Source organism: Stenella coeruleoalba (genome assembly GCF_951394435.1).
Source record: "Stenella coeruleoalba genome assembly, chromosome: 9".
NCBI classification, from domain to species: domain Eukaryota; kingdom Metazoa; phylum Chordata; class Mammalia; order Artiodactyla; family Delphinidae; genus Stenella; species Stenella coeruleoalba.
Genome location: NC_137155.1, coordinates 38,523,629 through 38,540,634, shown reverse-complemented (window position 1 = coordinate 38,540,634; position 17,006 = coordinate 38,523,629). Strand labels below are relative to the sequence as shown.

Here is a 17,006-nt window from a genome sequence, read left to right as displayed (position 1 = left end):
AGCCAAAATAAATAAATAATTAAAAAAATATTATTCAAATATCCCAAAGTTATCAAGTCTGTCTTATAATGTTCAATTTGGCTGAAGCCCCATCCTCTGAGTTGGAGAGAAGTTGATGAGGTTTTACTGAATTTTCCTATTAGTATTCTTAAGAGTTCTTAGGAATGCTTTCATGCCACGCAAATCTGCCAGATGCTTAGCTCCTGGTAACCACTGCCCAGATTTTTCTGCTGGTCCACTCAAGCTAGCTCTGAACCACTTGTTCAGATTGCTGGATTCCTTCTGCATCCTTCTGCCTCTCCTTTAATTCCCCTCCCATCTATGATACAATTAAATAAAGATTTAAGAGAAGGGAATTAAATGAAGAAAAGCAAAAGGTTAAAGTGGATATTAAATATCCCCTCTTCCAGAACGCATAACTCTTGCCTCCCCAGGAAGTCCAACCTCTGGGCCTTCTTTATCCTCAATCCTTCAGTGCTTGGAAGTTTCAGAAGCCATGTGTCTTCAGTAGACAAATGACTGCTCAAAATCCCTTCCCTTCAAAGTCCAGGGAAGTTTGGGAGAAAAAAAGGAAGTTCTTTCCTTCGGGAGCCCAATGTTGCCTCTGTCTCTCTGTCTCTCTGTCTCTCTGTCTCTCTGTCTCTCTGTCTCTGTGTGTGTGTGTGTGTGTGTGTGTGTGTGTGTGTGTGTGTGTGTATGAAGCTGGTAAGATTAACAGTGTGACTATGCATTTACTATAGGAGAAAATTCCCATTCCAGACTCTGGAGACAAAGGTAAGTGAATCTTTAAAGAAGACCAATTGCTTCTCAAAATCTGTGTGATTGTCTTACTCTACCTGGCATGTAGCACGCACTAAGACAGGATGAGCTCAAATTCCTAATTTGGAAAGCAAAACCTAACCCTTTAAGGGCACAGTCCTTCTAAGGAAGCACCCAAAATACATTAAGAAAACTTAATATTTACTGTGAATTGTCTGATTATTTTACTAGTTCAAGGTTTATCTCAAAGCCATGAAAAGGTACTTGTATGACTAAAAAGTGCTCTGTAAAGTGCAGCTCCCAGAATGATGAGCACAAGTGCTTTAAGGACAAATTCCAGGCTCCACTTTACAAGCAAAAATTCTTCACAAGCCCTAAGATGTCAGTTTCCAAGCTCCAACAATTTTAAGGTCTAGACTACATCCAGAGCAACAGGAAGAATCTGCTGGCCGCTTAAAAACAGCATTTTGTCCTTGCCACACAGAGACAACTCAAGCTTATTATCCACGCTTGATATTTTGCTTTCGTGGTTTAAAAATGGAAGAATGATTTCTTGAGGTATCTTGGCTAGAGTTGGAAGACAGAGGGGAACACATGAAGGGAACTCAAGACAATGTGAGCCTATGTATAAAACAGGCTTGCCTTAAGCTATGAGCAGGCAAAGAAAGAAGAAAAGGAACATAGAAAGGAAGTAGTGGGAAAATGATTTTTTCAGACAATTCTCCACCCTAGTCTGGTTAGCCAATGACAAGTTGGACTATCTGAAGCGACTGAGTGAAGAGCAGTGTAAAAGTCTCTCTTCCTTTTTCTTTGTACTTTACATCTTAGCCAAGGGAGGATGTTCATATTTGCTGTTTTGTAAAGAATTCATGCCAATGTCTCTTCTTTCCCATACACTGGGTCCCAGAATTTCCTTTTTGATGTTCCTTTGAGTCCCAGGCCTCATTTGTCACCACTTTAAGTTGCAAACTTAACAAGATAAATGTTCTCACTTGTTCCTTTTGTCCTTTTGTCTTTGTCTACTTAGCAAGTGTGAGAGAGTGTGATTGGGGAAAAGTCCTTCCTCATCATTGGTTCATAAGCCTCAGAGGGAGTAATAACTATTCTTAGTCAGAGAGACTGAAAATAAATCCCCGAGGTATAGGTAATAACGTAGACATGCATTCCATCTGCTAAAATAATGTAGATATGCATGGTATCCACTGAAATAAATATTCTATGCTCCTCTATAAATTGCTTAAAGATGATGATCATTATCTAAGAATATGAAGTATAAGCTATATGGAGCTGGGAGGGGGGCAGGTAGTCCCAGAGGAAAATTACCTATATAATTAAGAACCAAATGTCAAGAAATAGAAACCAGAGTAGAGGGAGACTGAGTGAGGTGCATCCGTAGGGAGATGGAGAGAAGAGTGCCCCCTACCTCTCTCCCTGCCCTCCCTGCTCCTACATCCAGAAAGGGAAAGAAAGCAGGAAATAAAGCTTCTGTTTGTCACTCCCCACATCACAACTGCACTCAACTAGACGAAAGGCTTGGCAAGGGCAATTTTAACTGTGATCCTCCGAGTGAGACGCACACCTAGTTTGGGTTCAAAAAAGGAACCCAAGATGCCTAGAAGGCATGGTACCTTCAGAGTACTCTTCGCCAGGCAAATAACAGCCCTTGTGAGCTACAAACCTCTGTCTGCATGTTCGTTCTTCTACCTTTCCTTGGGATGAAACTTTCCATCCTGGAGGAAAAGTAGAGAACTTTGTGATAGACTTTGAAATTCAACATATTACATAAACAGTAAAGAAAAAAAAATCCTCTATTCTCCCTCACAAACACAGTCACATACATACTTGCCATTGTTAGGTAACTGGGGAATTAAGGATAAGGTGTTAACCACAGATTTAAGAGGAAAATAAATTTCATACACTATTCTCCAAAAGTAAGTAAGAATTCTTGAAATTTGCAAATACACATCTGTATTTTTTCGGTTCTTAGACTATTTGGAACTATCTTAGCAATATCTCTCCAATAAAATATTCCTCTTCTTGAAAACGTGAACCACACAATGCTAAGTGAAATACTTACTACAAACATTTCCCCAGTGTTTTAAATGCTCCAAATGCCAAATAAATTACTAGAAAAAAAGATAATGTTTTTGAAAAAAGCTTCATGTGAATGGATTGTTTATACATAGATTTAATATCTGAAACAAAACAATAAAATTCAGTTTAAAATAGCCTCATTATATTACACCACCCTATCCAGATTTTATCAATACTTACACCCTTGGAAAGTTACTTCCTATTGATATTTTTCCACTGGCAACACTAAAATCCCAAAGAAGATAGAAAAGGTGATGGAGGGGGTGTATTCCTAGTCTTATATCATTGCAGTATTCACTTTAAAGCAATGTAATCCTTTTCTGTTTCTGCCCCAACATTTCATAATTATGTCATTTTACAAGAATTGTGTAATTTACATAACCACCTAAATTGTCATAATTGCTAGAAAGTGCTGAAAAAGCATACGTTAGGCATTTCAGATTCATTTCTGCTCTCTGTTTTAAATGCACTTGAAATGCCTTTTGCATAAAAATTCTTTTGGTCAACAAAAAAGTAACTTGGGTTTGATTTTGAAGGAGCCATCCCTCTGCTCAAGCCGACTCCTCCTCTTCCTCCAGGAAGCCTTTGCCAGGTGGATGCTGAGGTTCACCTAAGTAAATAACTCTCTCATCTTGATTTTATGGAAGAGGAAACTGAGAGCCACAGAGGTCAACTGACTCCATCTGAGTCTCACAGGTCATCTTCGCAGAGTCAAGGCTAGAACTCACTTTTTTTTGACTTGCATATTTTGTTTACTGTCCCATACCTTTATCCACTGCATTTAGAAAGAGGAAAAAGGAAGGACAGAAGAATGGAATGGTCTCCCCACAGTTTTCTCAGCATACCATTTCCATTATAATTATCTTAACCATCTGTTTTGCTTGGAACAGGCAAAAGAATTTGATATTAAGAAACTAAACTGTCATTCTGTACAACAGAAGAAAGGCTTCAGAGATGGGACCCTATTTCAGGATGCGGGAGTGAATCAATTTTATCAGGGGCTTCATCAACATCAGTGAAGTACAATGCCAGTATTTGATCACTACTCCCTGGAAAACTAGGGGCTCATGATTTCATTAATAACATTTTATAATTAAACATCATTGCAGTATATGGTAGTTGCTGAAAGTGTAATCAGGAAACCCTCTAAAAAGCTAATCTATCCTTGCATACTTAAAAACAATGTATTAATGTTTAGCTTCCTGAAGCTAATTTGGATGTTATGTGAATCTATAAAAATCTGTGGCAATATAAGTGATGTGCATTAATAGCAAACCACATTTCTGGAGTGTTTACCCCTTTCATGTGCACACATATATGAGCACATGCAGTGCACACAACACACAAACATATGCAAATTATGATACTACTAAGTCAGGATGAGTTCTGAAATAAAATAAATTAAAATGAGCTCATTTACTTATTTGATACTTTTTTTCAAATGTTACTGCAAAATATGCATTTTAATTCTGATTTTAAAATAGAATTTAAAGAGTGATGTCACTATTTTGCAGTTACTGACTTTTCAAATTATAGATATCATTTGAGGAACCAATAATACTTCATAATCATCACTTAAAATGAATTATAATTGTTACTTGTTCTGATGCTTGGTTAAATTGTAACTATCAACAAAAAAGGCAGCTTATCACTTCCCAAATAAGTAGGGAAGGCACAGCAATTTTCTTAGAAAAGTGAAGAGATTATTCAGTACAATTAAGGAAGAAAAGTAATAATAAACTATTATGTCTGCCAAAAAATTGGGAAAATATTAGCAAAGCTAAGAGGAACCAGAGACCCTTTGAACAATCATTATTGTTCCAGAACATATAATTTATCATAATGTCACTGAAGAAGAAAAAAGGAAAAAAATAAAACAATATATATTTTGATAAAAAGATATTCTGGCTGTTAAATAAAAATCAAATTGAGAATCAAATTTCACATAGCTGATAAATGTAACAGTTCCTGTAATTTTAATGAAATGATTTTAGAAATAGTAAGAAATCTTTATCTGAAAAAGAAAGTTCATAAAATGTTCTAAAAATCAAAGCAATTAAACTTTTCCCAACTATGAACTATGTACGAGAAAGAAGTAATTTAATTCCAGATTTCTCTTTTCTGACATAGTTATTAGCAAAAGATTTATCAACCTTATCAACTCAACACACTTAAGCCAATTTAGTTCTTATACCAGCAATACTAATAGCTTGATGAAATCTCAAAAACTGAAACTAAATGGAAAAAAGTTTTAACGAAAATAAGCATGTGGGTCACTAAACATTTTCAGAATATTGCATCTTTTTTTTCCCCTTCTGGTCACTTTTCTTATTTCCTTTCTTAAGTCTTAATGTAATATTTACCCTCTACTTTCTGAAATTTTTCTCAGCATGGTAGAAGACCAATAAATCAATCTGGTATACTAACCCTAGTAAACAATTTGGGGTATAGAGAAACAACTTTCTGAGATTTCTTACATTTATTCTCTTCTTGTAAATAAGGTTTATTTTTAAAGCCATATGTAACATCCTGCAGTCCAGCATTACACTTGCCTAACATTTTTCTATACTAATTACTCATAATAACCTGTTACTCTTTTAAAAATATGTACATATGTATAGATATAAAACATCTATGTGTATATATTACTTATGTATAAATATAAAGAATAAAGTTGAAATTGACTCCAATGGAACAAGGAGCATGGACATGAACGCTATACTCAATTTGTCCATACTTTCCTCCTTCCCTATGTCCCTTCTTTCCTTCCCATTATTTTTCATTACTTTCTGGTTTGTGTATTGTTTTTTCTTCCTCCAATTCGACCAGCTGGGAAAACGCTAATAAATGAGGCACCTACTCTTTAAGGTAGTATGGTCAGTCCACTAATGTGCCTGTGTAGCCACCAAATAGTCACTAATGTGAGAAAATATTGTCTTGAGTAAGTATAAATAATATATACTTCATTTTTTGGGTAATATTTTATAATTATTCAAAGGATAACTTCTTAAAATACTATTTGAATTTCAATTCATATAAGGTTCATGCAGATATTCAAGATATTTTGAATAAGAATCAGAAACAGGTCTGACAGCAATGCAATAGTTTATATGAAGGAATCAACAATGTGATTATCTGAGATGTGGTACAAGCCATCAAAATACATCATTAATTTGGCAACAAAGATTAGAAATTATCATCAAGTTCACCTTTTAAAGATGATATAAAGGTTTTTTAATTTCATGTATATATTTTTTATAATCATTGTAGTGTTCAGTGAATGTTAATCATTCATTCAATATTAAACACAAACATAGTCAAGAAATCTGTGGTCCCTAAGAGTTTATAATTATTAAAGGCTACTTGTTATTACTATGTATGCCATTGAAACCTAACAAAATAATTTATATTTTGAATATATCTATTAAATCGGTTGGTATCCTCTCTATATACAATCGTATAATAAATATCTCTCAGAGGTTGGTGAAAGAAAAAAGTTTCTTTTAAACCCATGAACTTCCTTTTATCAGAAATAAAAATTAGTGAAAACTGTTATTTTTGCCTTGGTTTCCATGAATGCCAGGGCTAAATTTCGGGCTCAACTATAATAACCTTTCTTGGAGTATATTTTCTGACTTAATAAGAACAAAACTCAGCAATGCTTATAGCAAATAACCATTCTCAAAAGAGTATAGGACAAAAGGGTCGAGTTTTTATCTTCCGAAGGGAGCAGCAAAGTGGAATCGAACCTGAACTCAGGCAGAGAAGTTAAAGGCAACATGCTCTATGTTGGGTGTCTGGGTGGTGGTGGGTTAGTCCTTGAGTCCTCAGAACCTTCTGGCCCAATCTCCCTGGATTAGGTTGGTGGGCAGGAACATTCTTGGCATCACTGCTACTGGCCTGGAAGTTGCAGTGAGTTACAAGATCTGTACTATCCCCTGCTGATATTTTAAACCAGAGGAGACAACTGTCTCCAGGTACCAAACCCGACTGAAATACAGGAAGATAAGGATGATGTACCCACACCTGTGGTTTTTCAGACGGGTAGCTGTATAGAAGCAACCAAAGCGACTTAATTAACTTCACAATGACACAATGCTGCATTTTATGCAATTGGATTCATCACATTATGGCAGGAGTTTACAGAAGTTTTCCTCCTTTCAACTCTCTACCATTTTAATAAACTCTACCATAGAATAGGTGAACTCAGTTAATCACAACAGGTAATTCCTAGTAAAAGCATACGTCAAAGCAGTAGCTGGGTACTATTTGAGGAAAATATCAGTTGATAACTACATATTATACCTATGTATAAATGGTGATTAACTTTCAGATGCTTGTTGGAGTACCACAGGAATAACAGCCTAAGAAAGTTAGCATGCTTTGTCTTAGGTCTCAACATTTTTTTCTTTCTTTTCTTTTTTAACTTGTCAAAAGAAGACAGAGGCATATAGAGCAATGATTATATTACAGTGAAGAGGGATTTTGTTCTGTCAGCAATAGAGCTTCTTCCAAGGGAGACAGATGAATGCCCACTCCCAAAGCCTAACTTTGTAACTGCTTTTGCTGTTTGTTTCCTCTCATTCATTTTGCATCCATATTAGGCTTGCATCTGTTTATGTACTTGTCTATTATTCATCTACAGGATAACTGCTCAGCAGTCGTTACTTCCTTTCATATCTTTTCTGCATCTTTTGTTTCCATGGGTTGTTTTGGCAATAAAATCAAGAAAAGGGTACAAAGCTTATAAAAAAGTGCAGTTGGAACATCATGTTTTTACGGCTCTAGGAACGTTATTGCTGATTTCAAAAAGTTTAAAAAAAATGTTAAAATGCATTCAGCAAAGTTTAAAGCTCATAGGTATGATAAATTTGAAAATTTGAGAGCAAGGAATTTAAAAAGTGCTTTCTAAAACAGCTCACTATTGTTTGATCTTGACACGGAAGACTGCCTTGTGCAATTTTCTGTACAGTGTACATTTTCATACCAAAATCTCAAGCAATGCAGTCACAGTAATTCCTTACATTTATATAGCATTTCATAATTTTATTATGTGTTTATTCATCCGTTATGTCCTCTGAACCTTCTAGGTAGATAATCAGCATCTTCATATGAAGGCAAAAAAGGAGAGTAAGGATGTTAAATTATGTGCTAAGGTCAAAAGGTCAATGAATCTCTGGGCCTAGACTAGCATCTACATTTACCTGACACCCATCCAGCCTGGTGTGGGCCAGGAGAATCCTCACAATAAAGTTGCCGCAGGCTTCTTGTGTGCCAGTGGGAGTGAAATATAATTTGGAACTCTTAGATTATGTAAGCATAGTTCTTTGTGTGATTTTAAACTATTATTGTGTTCCCAAATTCAGTAAGACTCTATTGGTAATTAAGGTCCATTATCCCAGAACACAAAAATTTTACCTTTTATATCAGAGGGATAATGGATTCTCTGAAGCCCTTCCATTCACCCCAGAATGAAAACTTCAACTCTGTATGATTAATTTGGTCTCCTCAAACTATAGTGTTTCTTAAGAATCTGATTCAACATGCTAGGTTGAGCCCAACATAATGTTAGGTTATTTACAGAAAAAATAATTGAAGGTACATAAAACCAATTCAAATACTCAAAAGCAAGACATCTGTATAAACTCATGCATTCGGAATATGCTTAACACTCGTTTCTTTGTGAAAACTTCATATGTTTACATGAGATAATCTGCAGATTATTAGGAGTAATTGCTATTTTCCTTATTCAGATACTTGTTAATCGGTTCAATAAGCCTTCATGACTATGAAGAACATGAAGAACTACTCAAAGGCAACTGCAGGGCTTCCCTGGTGGCACAGTGGTTGAGAGTCTGCCTGCCAATGCAGGGGACACAGGTTCGTGCCCCTGTCCGGGAAGATCCCACATGCCGCGGAGCGGCTGGGTCCGTGAGCCGTGGCCGCTGAGCCTGCGCGTCCGGAGCCTGTGCTCCACCACGGGAGAGGCCACAACAGTGAGAGGCCCACGTACCGCAAAAAACAAACAAACAAACAAAAAGGCAACTGCAATGTTATTCCTTCAAATGCAAGGCCAATTAATCGTGACAATATTAAATTCCTTAAATTTTGATAACCACAATAAAAGAAACAATGAAAATCATGATAAAGTCCTTGTGTACTATTTAGGCTTGGTTGAGTTAAAAATGTTGAAAAAGACACACATAAGTGGTTCTAACTACGGCAGGAATTTTATCCGAATGATGCAAAATATTCCATGGTTTGGGAAGCCTAAAGGACTTCTCAAATTGAAAACAGTACTAATTCTTTCATTAAATTCCAAAGACTTCTACTGGAGCCTATTACGATAGGTTGTGACTTCTAAAACAATGCTGAGATGGGGTCATTGGTGATGAGACCAAGTCTTCAGTTGGCCTGATTATTATGAGATTGAAATTTAGTAGGTATAGGGGATTCATATGAGATTGGAGTTTAAAGTTAAATCTATAGAGATATATGCATTTTACCACATTGCAGTTTATAGACCCTACAGGAGGAACATATTTAATGTTGACGGGAGATGTAATTTTAAAATAACATGATTACCTGACCAGCCACCATACATAAGTTGTATTTAAAACATTAATGGAAATGGAAAAGTGAGGAAGGAGAGAAGACAGCACAGCAGAGGTACCCAAATGTTCTATATGCCCCCTCATCAATTATGTATTGCTAATATACTGCCATTATTCAGAAAACACTTTTATGCTTAGGAGATTTCATTATTAACTCTCTCTGTTAAATTATTTCAACCTTCTACATCCCGTAGCTGCAAGAAAATAACAAAGCAATCCTGTAAAGCCAAGGTTCAGTTTAAAAGAATTTTTCGGGCTTCCCTGGTGGCGCAGTGGTTGAGAGTCTGCCTGCTGATGCAAGGGACACGGGTTCGTGCCCCGGTCCGGGAAGATCCCACATGCCGCGGAGAGGCTGGGCCCGTGAGCCATGGCCGCTGAGTCTGTGCGTCCGGAGCCTGTACTCCGCAACGGGAGAAGCCACAACAGTTAGAGGCACGCGTACCGCAAAAAAAAAAAAAAAAAAGAATTTTTCTTTGGTAACTAGTAGCACTTGTGAAAAATCACAGGATTTTAACAAGCCATTTGTACTGCATCCAAAATAACCAAGAAATGTCAATGTTTATATAGTTGCTTATTTAAAAAGTTATTATCTTTGGAGTGGTTAATCTATCATTCAGTGATAAGTGGCAAAATGATTTTATTTTGGCCCGTGATATCCACGATTCTTCTCAGAAACCTACGTTCATGCTTCCTCATTGTTATCAGAGCTGTCACTGTGGCACAAGATAACTCGTAAGAAAAAATAAACTACTTCCCTCTTTCAGTACTCTCAACCAGAAATGCCAGAAAGTGCCCCTTACCTTTTGTTCCCTCCCAAAAGAAAGATCCTTGGTGAAAGGGCTTAACTTCTGCCATTTGGGTCTCCTATTTACTTTCAGCAAAAAAGAGACAAAAAGCAAGTGGTGAGAAGAAGCTGCCTTTGCCCTGTCATCTTGCTCTTCTTTGTTGTCTTTCAGTTGCTCAGTAATTAACTCTTGATAAGCTAAGTGACATGCTCAGTAAATGGTACAATTTAGAAGGATTAATACAGGTGCTATTTTTAAAAAAAACTTAATAAGCCAAAGAATGCTCTGGAAATTTTTATATGTGCCTCTTAGTGAATTTAGTGAATTTGTAGAATCTGTGAGTTAATCATTTCACAAACCTTTGAGGGAGGGTCTCTTCAAGTCTCTTTCAAGTAGCTATGACCACAGATATAGCCTTAATGTCTATGTGACTTTTGTCCTCTTTTTTTTTTTTTTTGCAGTATATGCGGGCCTCTCACTGCTGTGGCCTCTCCCGTTGCAGAGCACAGGCTCCGGACGCGCAGGCTCAGCGGCTATGGCTCACGGGCCCAGCTGCTCCGCGGCATGTGGGATCTTCCCGGACCAGGGCACGAACCCGTGTCCCCTGCATCGGCAGGCGGACTCTCAACCACTGCGCCACCAGGGAAGCCCTGTCCTCTTTTTTTGACTCTTGGTAATAAATGCCTACTAGTGGTTAGAAACTCAAGCACCATAAGGAAATGGTCCGAAGTAACTTAACTGCATTCTGACTTAGATCATTAATAAAATGTATGGATCCTTCTTGTAAGCTCACCTCATGAGCATCTAATTAAAGTAAATGCTCATTATTATTATAAATTATAACATTAATAATTCCTATGCACACTGTATATCAGATAAAAGCTCACAAAATAAAAACAATCAGTAGCCTGATTTTCACTTAGTAGGTCAAACATATAATTTTTCCTACCTAAGATTTTTACCTTAGTGTTTTCTTCCATGGTGATCCATTATTCTATAAAGGCTATCAAAATCCTGAATAACTTTGACCACGTGAAGGAGCCCTATGTAAACCCTAATATATTAAAATTATGTATGTGAATGTTGCGTTCCTAAACCCAACTCATTCCACTTATGAAAAATGACATATAAGTAATATCCTATAACACTTATTATGCACGTCCTAAAATTGTCCTTAAGAAATAAGCTGACTTTTAAGCAGCTTATGCACACTTCAACAAGAAACAGTGCAAATTAAAAGGCTTTAAAAATTTAATTTAATTAAAAATGTTTTGTTTTAGCTATTTGACGTTTACCTGAAAGTAGAAAAGCAAAATAAAATGAATGAGTAAAAGTGATTTGCCTGAACTCCAGGGAACTTACAAATATATCATGAGAACATTTATGCAGACATAAGAACAGAAAGAAGGAGAGTGTTAGAGATATAACCTATGAACTCCAGGAGAAAATATTAAGAAAGAAACAATTTCACAAATATTATAAATGACTGCAAATTAATGATTAAATAATAAAGCATAAAGAAAATTCCTTGCAATAAATTATTTTTAGAAGTAACAAATATAAAATAGCTAGCTGGGATAATAGGACAAATTGCATTAGGTTGCTGACCTGCAGTAATTTATGTATTTCAATACATCTATACAAAAAGGCCAACATGAAGCAAATCAACATTCTCTGGTCCATATGTATTAGGCAGATGATGCCTGACGAACAAGAAAACCTAAGCTGATTTCATTTGATTCCATGAGTCCCTGACCTGCCTGCAGGCTGACATAATTTTCTTTCAAAGAAACCAGTCTCTGGTGGTTACCAGACTTGATCTCATCCAGTGGAGGATGAGTTCTCTTTGAATTACTGGAGTGGGGTGTACCCTAGGATGGATAAATCAGCCAAACAGAAAGGCCTAACAGGGCAAAGAAGCAGTAGGGCACCTATCCTTACATTGTCCTGAAAATGACCTCAAGAATGACTTTCCACGAGGTAAGAGGTAATTCTGTCTCCACTTTGGTGTAGCTTATATCACTCACAGTAAAGGTCACAAATCATGACAGTTTTCTGTGCTTGAGAATCAGATTACTGTTTGTCTGAGAAGGAGCGGAGAGCTGGAGGCCTGCTTCTCTTAGGAATCTAGGTCAGAATTCATCCAGTAATGCCACCCAAGCCCTTCAAAGCAATATCTTACATTGTGGAAATACTTTGAGCAAATCCTGACGGTTGTTCATAAATTATATTACAACCTGAAGGAAGAAAAAGTTATTCTGTTCTTTTTTTGGCTCCGGCTTTTCATAAGGTAAGTTATAAAATTTAATTGGTGACCTTGGAGAAAGGTCATAGTTCTTAAATTCAACTATACCCTTCATAACTTCCAAGTCAATAATAATAACTGAAGATGATGTTAGTGTTTCTAAATTCAATAGAAGTGTCAGCAGCAGTAAATATACAAGAACCACATCCAAATATATGAAGGCTTTATATCTATCTATCTATCTATCTATATATATACACACATATATACACACACATATATATATATATGAAGCTTTCTGGGTGTTCCTGAAATACTACAAATGTTCAGAATTTGCACTTCATGCAAATAGGAAGCAGACACGTATTCCTTAATAAAGGTGACAATATGAAGATTGGCGATCGGAAGAGGATATGATGGAGAAAGAATTGCAGCGATAGAATAATCTTTTTTAAAAAATGCAGTTTCAGACATTAAATGCAAATAAATGAGAAAGTCCATGAGCATTAAGCCTATTTTTAGGCAATTTACCTTTTCTTACACAAAGAAAAAGAGAGATGGAAAAGGAGAAACTAAAATGAAAAAGGAGAGACTTCGAGAGAAATTTACATGTTGCTCTGAGGCTGTACAAATGTTGCCAAAGCTGTGCCCAGCACCTACTAATGTGTGGGAAACAGAATTGGCACTTAAGAAAGTGCTGTGTGCTGTGACTACAAACTCTGGAAACCTATTGCTCCTGTGGACAGAACTTTTAGTTCCCTCAAGGCACAGGCAAATCAAAGGAGGTGATGGACTGCTGATGAGAAACAAGCAATACGGAGACATTTAAAAATTCCCAGAGCTAGATGGATGTTTTTTATTTGCTTTTAATATCAAGTAACTAACTCAGATATCCTGATTTTTATCTTTAGAAGTCAAGTTCATATGCTGAAATTACCAGCATTTCATCCACCTACACCTAAGACTTACTCAAAGTAGGCGAAGCACACTTTTAGCTCCTGATATGGCATTTCGTTTTCCAAAACAAACATTAAGGAATGTCTTCTGAAGCATTAGCACATCAAAGCACACTGCTATTCAAATACTTCATTTAGACAGAAAATATTCAAGTTGGATTATTTCCTTAGCACACTGCATCTGATAAATAAAAATCTCCCCTCTTAACATTACTACTGTCCTCCCAATAAAACTGAGACTACAATCACCTTTGACTGTAGCTTCTTCCTGAAATTAAGCCCATAATACTGTCAATTCTTCCTTTAAAATGACGCTTACTTTGTCCTTTTTATTTCTACAGCCATTGCCATAATCTGAACCTAAACTGAGCGTAATAATTGATTTCTAGTCCCACCTTTGCTACTTGATACTGGTCAGACCTTCTAACTTTACTCTTTATTTATTAAATGGAGGAGTTGAAGATTGCTAACTCTAAATTTCTATTATTGATATTTTCCTTCTATATGCATAAGGTATGATGAGAGATCTTGTGGGTGATGGGGGAGCAGAGATCTACTTTACAAGTGCTTATTATTACATAAAGAGAATAAGGCGACTTCTGGCAAAATGAGAAAGACTGCGGAAGACATAAAGAGGAAATAGAACATGACCCAGGTCTTGAATAATGAGAAGAATGTTAAAAAGCTAGAGAAGGAAGTAAGAATGAATTTACCCACCATCATTGTGCTTGTTAATAGTTTTCTCAAAATTATTTTTTCATAAAATCTTTGAGCAGTGTCACTAAATACCAACCACTTATTTTTCCACAACTTTCATTACCTTTACTCACCTGTAGAGAAAGAGATGTAGGGAGCAATTTTTGAATGGAGGGAGGAATGAGATTCATGGAAATGTCATAGAGGAGTCTTCCCAAAATTTGAAACTAATTTATCCATCGGATTTATTTATACGAGGTAAATACACACACACACACACACACACACACACACACACACACACACACACACTCACACACACACCATGATAATCTTTGGCAATAACAAAAGAAAAGGCTATCTGCTACAGCAAATATCCTACTGAAAACTCTGCTGAAGCCCCAAACTCTAATTATTATTACTTAGGGATAAGGTCTGGTAAAGAAGATTGAAATTTGACTGCAATTGATTAAGTAAAAACAACAACAAAATGACATGTTTTAATTACATCACGCCCTTTGGGGAAAAATACCACACAAACTAAAAGAAAGGAGATGAATAAGCCAGGTAAGCATAGGGAAAGGGGAATCCTAGAAGCTGGTGCTGGCCAAAAGGTGAGGAGACTATCCAACTGGCCTCCAACGTTCAAACATTACGGTTTTCTTGGCAAGACCAGTGAATTAATGAGTAAGAGTGCTTCAAGCTATTTTAACTAACGAACAAGTTTGCCAACAAAAATTATAATAATTTTACTCTCCATTTAATATGTCTTCGTGAAGAAAATGTACTGGCTAGATCAGAGTGAAAACAGATTTATTTGACAACTATATCTCATCCTAAATAAGAACTGACATTCTCGTCATAAACTGGCTTTCCATATAACAAAAGAAAGAGGACTTCTTAAGGGACATTTCTTAGCTGGTTTGTCTGCAATGTTCACAACGGACTCAATGAGCCCAGGGATCTATATGTAACACTGTTTGAATTTTTTAAAATATCAGTACTGGTTAGATGTTAGAAAAATTCAAGTACGGTTTATTCCAGGAATGCAAGGATTCTTCAATATACGCAAATCAATCAATGTGATAAACCATATTAACAAACTGAAGGAGAAAAACCATATGATCATCTCAATAGATGCAGAGAAAGCTTTTGATAAAATTCAACACCCATTTATGATAAAAACCCCGCAGAAAGTAGGCACAGAAGGAACTTTCCTCAACATAATAAAGGCCATATATGACAAAGCCATAGCCAACATCATCCTCAATGGTGAAAAACTGAAAGCATTTCCACTAAGATCAGGAAAAGACAAGGTTGCCCACTCTCACCACTCTTATTCAATATAGTTTTGGAAGTTTTAGCCACAGCAATCAGAGAAGAAAAGGAAATAAAAGGAATCCAAATTGGAAAAGAAGAATTAAAGCTGTCACTGTTTGCAGATGACATGATACTATACATAGAGAATCCTAAAGATGACACCAGAAAACTACTAGAGCTAATCAATGAATTTGGTAAAGTTGCAGGATACAAAATTAATGAACAGAAATCTCTGGCATTCCTATACAGTAGTGATGAAAAATCTGAAAGTGAAATCAAGAAAATACTCCCATTTACCACTGCAACAAAAAGAACAAAATATCTAGGAATAAACCTACCTAAGGAGACAAAAGACCTATATGCAGAAAATTATAAGACACTGATGAAAGAAATTAAAGATGATACAAATAGATGGAGAGATATACCATGTTCTTGGATTGGAAGAATCAACATTGTGTAAATGACTCTACTACCCAAAGCAATCTACAGATTCAGTGCAATTCCTATCAAACTACCACTGACATTTTTCACAGAACTAGAACAAAAAATTTCACAATTTGTATGGAAACACAAAAGACCCCGAAGAGTCAAAGCAATCTTGAGAACGAAAAACAGAGCTGGAGGAATCAGGCTCCCTGACTTCAGACTATATTACAAAGCTACAGTAATCAAGACAGTATGGTACTGGCACAAAAGCAGAAAGATAGATCAATGGAATAGGGTAGAAAGTCCAGAGATAAACCCACACACATATGGTCACCTTATCTTTGATAAAGGAGGCAGGAATGTACAGTGGAGAAAGGACAGCCTCTTCAATAAGTGGTGCTGGGAAAACTGGACAGGTACATGTAAAAGTATGAGATTAGATCACTCCCTAACACCATACACAAAAATAAGCTCAAAACGGATTAAAGACCTAAAAGTAAGGCCAGAAACTATCAAACTCTTAGAGGAAAATATAGGTAGAAAACTCTATGACATAAATCACAGCAAGATCCTTTTTGACCCACCTCCTAGAGAAATGGAAATAAAAACAAAAATAAACAAATGGGACCTAATGAAACTTCAAAGCTTTTGCACAGCAAAGGAAACCATAAATAAGACCAAAAGACAACCCTCAGAATGGGAGAAAATATTTGCAAATGAAGTAACTGACAAAGGATTAATCTCCAAAATTTACAAGCAGCTCATGCAGCTCAATAACAAAAAAACAAACAACCCAATCCAAAAATGGGCAGAAGACCTAAATAGACATTTCTCCAAAGAAGATATACAGACTACCAAAAAACACATGAAAGAATGCTCAACATCATTAATCATTAGAGAAATGCAAATCAAAACTACAATGAGATATCATCCCACACCAGTCAGAATGGCCATCATCAAAAAATCTAGAAACAATAAATGCTGGAGAAGGTGTGGAGAAAAGGGAACACTCCTGCACTGGTGGTGGGAATGTGAATTGGTACAGCCACTATGGAGAACAATATGGAAGTTCCTTAAAAAACTACAAATAGAACTACCATATGACCCAGCA

At 36.3% G+C, this 17,006-nt stretch overlaps 1 protein-coding gene across 22 annotated transcripts in view; it reads right to left on the bottom strand.

The window, feature by feature from the left end:
- Positions 1–17,006, bottom strand: part of DGKB (diacylglycerol kinase beta) — a 909,303-nt gene that overhangs the window by 109,386 nt on the left and 782,911 nt on the right. The window contains exon 27 of one of the 22 annotated variants that reach the window (XM_079932541.1): positions 1,348–2,489. The exons of the other annotated variants lie outside the window; for them this stretch is intronic. Within the exon in view, the coding sequence (XP_079788667.1) occupies positions 2,350–2,489 (140 nt within the window). The 3' untranslated portion in view covers positions 1,348–2,349. Of the gene's footprint in view, positions 1–1,347; positions 2,490–17,006 lie in introns of those variants that run through there. 22 annotated transcript variants of the gene reach the window in all.